General features: G+C 53.0%; 1 protein-coding gene across 1 annotated transcript in view; it reads right to left on the reverse strand.

Moving 5' to 3' along the window:
- NDNF (neuron-derived neurotrophic factor) overlaps nt 1–4,169 on the reverse strand; it is a 67,010-nt gene that overhangs the window by 34,556 nt on the left and 28,285 nt on the right. Inside the window, exon 2 of the mRNA XM_012645350.1 lies at nt 2,288–3,411. Coding sequence (XP_012500804.1) covers nt 2,288–3,411 — 1,124 coding nt within the window. The remainder of the gene's footprint in view (nt 1–2,287; nt 3,412–4,169) is intronic.

Genomic DNA, 4,169 nt, shown 5'->3' on the forward strand with positions numbered 1-4,169 from the left:
CAAATAAACATTTATAAGGTCTAGCTATTATTTCAAGGTCAAATGAATTAGCTGAATTATTTTTGTTGGTTATGCTTGCCTTTGACCCACAGATGACTACGGGATATACTTTTTTCCTAATCATTAGTTCATGGCGACTGACTCTGGCAAGTTTCAATCCGTAACCAGCTGCTGCTATGGGTGCATGGCTCCCCAAAGCAAAGGCTGACAAGAAGACAGCAGAAAAAGTGTGAGTGAGCACTGGTTGGTCACTGGTATCAACCTCCTTATCACAGAGAAACTCAGGAAGGGAGATTAAAATAATTTTAATCGACACATATTATGTGGAATTCACATACCGCTCTCATGCTTTCTTATAATTCAGGTACAATCAATTCCATTTCCAGTATCTGCTCATCCATCATATCAAAGTAATATGTTCTAACAACAATGGCAAGAAAAACACTCAGTTTTAAAATAAAAATTCTGACCTCTAGATAGGCTGAATAGAACTGCTATAGAAATAAATATAGGAAGATAACAACAGATACACTTCATTTCTACACCCCACTTCATTTCAAATAGTTTGTTAGAGTTTTAGAACATATTTTCCCCCTACCACAGAGTCTCCTTGATAAGTCCAAGTGAGAAAACTGAAATCTGAATTGCCAAGGTCCATAAAACCAATTGAAAAAGTCTCTTGCTGTGATCGTATAGTGGTTAGTACTTTGAGTTGTTAAAAAGTCTTTGCATTAAGTTATCTGAGGACTAACCCACTGTGGCTACTGCTAATGCACCATACCCTCTGCATGATACTGGAAAGGCTTATGACATCAGTTTTGACTCTTTAACATTTATACTTTATCACATGAATGTCAAATAGACCCAGAACAAATAAACTGAGGGTAGGGGCTTCCCTTATTCTTAGACGAGTACTTTCCAATTATATATTTTGTTACATCTTATGAGATAAAAGCTGTATCTGCAAGTGATTAAAAGATGTTTTATATTCATGGCTTGATTTCTGCTAAAATAAATGCATAATTTAAACCACACATAATTCATAGCAATTTAGGCCTATTACAGAGTTCTAGCTTCTTTTTTATGATAGTCACTAATTAAAACAGAGTGTCACTGCCATGCTGAGCCTGAGTCTTTGACATACAGGTTTAATGAATAAAATGTCCTGACGCAAAAATGAAAACAATGATGCAGACAAGGCTGCAAGCTGTTATGTTTCAAGTGTGTGGTAAAGATTAAGGACATTCACTGAAGTTAAGAACTGTGCAGAGAAGGGACTTGTAATTTCTTTCCTTAAAGGAAAAAGTAAAGGATTTTTTAGAGAAATCTGAAATAGTCCTAATTTCTCTAACTTCTTGGCCCCTCCTTCCCAGTTGTCCCCTTACCCCCTCCAGGAATTTAAACTCATAAGAGTCACTTTTGAAGAATAAGGGGTATTTTAATATAATCCTGAATATAGGTTTAGATTGAAAATGGGAATTGGGACCATAATTAATTATGTTGCCAAGATTTTTAAACTTTAAGAAGACAGATTGAGGCAAATGACATTTCATAAGAGTGCAACCTTTTAAAAGTTCATGGATTAAAAGTCTGGTAAAATGACAGTATCTTTTTGACATTTGATTAATCCCATATGCAGAATGAGTGTGAGGAATTAATACCGTTTTGGTGTTTTCACTTTCTGAAACCACTGTAATAAGAGACTGACATAAAATCAAGTATAAACACAGTCCTCAGCTAGGGTTATGGCCTTATTATCACTCTTAATAAACAATAATGAATAATAACAAATACCGATCGCCCTCACTACACTCTGCTCCATACACATACCCCCTCTAGCATCCATCCATCACTTCTTTCAGGATAATAAAACAGTTCAATCCCACCAAATCCTCAGCAACCGCTCCCTTGGGAAGGATGTTTTATCTCTACTTCTGGGAGCCCAGGGAGGATTTTACTTGTTTGAAGGGGGCGGAGAATGGAGCAGGGCCCTATTTATTTCCATTGATGACTCCCCCGTTCTCCCGGGCGCCCAGGGACGGGGTGGGAGGAGGAGGGGAGGAGGTGCGGAGATTCCCTCCTTCAGAAGAGAAAAAGGGTTCACGAAGCGAGGCAGGAGGAGGAGGGGTGGAGGGGGGAAGGAGAGAGTAGTGTGTTTGCAGAGATCAACTAAATGAAAAAAATAAATTCTTCCTTGCGATCTAGCGGAATTGTAAGGTAAGAAGCAAACAAATTTACCAACCCTACAAAGTTGCTAAAAAGAGCTCTGCAGAAAACACAAACAAACAGACGTTTGCTCAGGTTCATTTCCCGCTCAAGGTCTCGGTTTCCGGGAGCCACTCGTGCCCAGAGCCAGCGATGGACAGCGCCCCGGAGGGCCCGCGCCGGCCGCAGGGACAGCTCAGCGCCAGCGGGCGGGGCCGGTGCGGAGCACTGCGGGACGCTCGCCCCCGCCTGGGCCGGGGTGCGGGGAGGAAGGGCGCACGAGGAGACGAAATCGCACCCCATATTGAGCAGTGCGCGAAGTGCCCCAAGGAAACACCTGGGACTTGGAGCCGCTGGCTCGGACCCGCGTGTCGCAGCCGCGGCGGCTCCCAGCCAGGAGGAAAGGTAGCGCGGGTTAGCGCGTCCGGACCCGCGCGCGGACGGCCGAGGCCACGACGCCGAGGCGACGCGGCTGGGGCGGGAGGGTCCCATCGGAGGCGGCTTTGCCCTCGGAGCGAAAGTACGAGCCGGCCCCAGGCCACCCCGCTCGGCCCAAGGAAGTTTCTCTGACGACGCTCGCCTACCACGCCGAGCACAGACGGGGAGCCGGAGCGGGGTCTGCCGCGCAAGGCCGACCGAGCCCCCGGCCCGGCTGCGGCTCCGGGCCGCCCGTCGGGCCCCGCGCGCTGCCCCGACCTCTCGCCTTTCGCCCCACACGCAGACGCCCCCCTCAAGCGTCCAGTCCCGCAGACCTTCCCGAGCGGGGCGGAGGGCTCGGCCCTGGAAAGGGAGGCAACAGCCCTCCCGGCAGGCGGGCCAAGCGCATGTCCGGGCCAGGCGCGGGGTAAAGGCTCTGCGGCTTCCCGGACCCCCCGCACCCCGGGGTCCCGGTCCCCGCGCCTTCCCCGCCAGCGCGATGTCTGTCCGCCTCCTAACGTTTCTCGGGGCCGCCCAGCCACGAAAGCAGCCTGAAAAACCGAGGGAGACCTGCTTCCACACCCCTCCTGCCCGCAGCTCTCGGGATCGGGCGCCCTTGAGAACCTTGCTGGGCCCTTCTAAATCGGGGGGCGCGCGCCCCGACACCCATCCCGCAGGAGCCCGCCAGCGTGAACGCCCTTGTGCCGGGCCCCGGCGGCCGGCTGACGCTCGGGCGTCGGGGACTGCTTTCCTCGCGCTACTTACCTCAAAAAGATCCGTTTGTTTTTCCTAGGGGGAAGAGGAGAAATCCCTCCCTGAGGTGTGGTGTGCGGAACAGTCCACGTCCCCAGACCGGCCAAGATGCTAAGCGCGGGTAGCCAGGAACCAAGGAGACCGGAGGGCGGGGGCGGAGCAGATAAAGGAGAAAAATGCAATCGGCTGAAGTGTCCCAACTTTGTGGTCGGCACAGCAAACTTCAAAGGCGGGCGAAGGCGGGCGGCGAACGGCCGCCGAAGTTGCTGCGAAGTGAAGCGGGGAGCCGCGCCGGCCGGGGAATCCCGGGCAGAGGTGGGGAGCGGCGGGAGGGCCTTTTAAAAGGCGGGGAGCGTGCGGGGGCTGGGCGGCGGGAGGATGCCGGGCGCCAGGCCGGGCTGGCGCGGCGGGAGCGCGGCGCTGGGAGGCCGGGCGCACGGGCGGCGGCGGGCGCGCGGCTCAGTTCGCTCCGCTGTCTGGCGGCTCCGAGCGGGGAGTGTGTGTTCGCTCTGAGTGTCACTGCTGAAGCCCGAGCCTCTCCCCTCCCCGCCCCGGCCCCTCCCGCCCCACCGCTGCCCGCGCGCCCCTCCCTCCGCTGCCCGCTGCCTCCCCCTCGGTCCCTCCTTCCCTCTCTCCCGCTGCGCGCCAGCGCGCACGCACACGCGCGCACACACACACACACACACACCTCTCTCTCTCACACACACACTCGCGCACACACTTCTCTCTCTCACGCACACGCACGCACACACTTCTCTCACTCTCACACACGCGCGCGCACACACACACCTCTC

This window comes from Propithecus coquereli, unplaced genomic scaffold (genome assembly GCF_000956105.1).
Source record: "Propithecus coquereli isolate 6110/MARCELLA unplaced genomic scaffold, Pcoq_1.0 Scaffold232, whole genome shotgun sequence".
Lineage (NCBI taxonomy): Eukaryota > Metazoa > Chordata > Mammalia > Primates > Indriidae > Propithecus > Propithecus coquereli.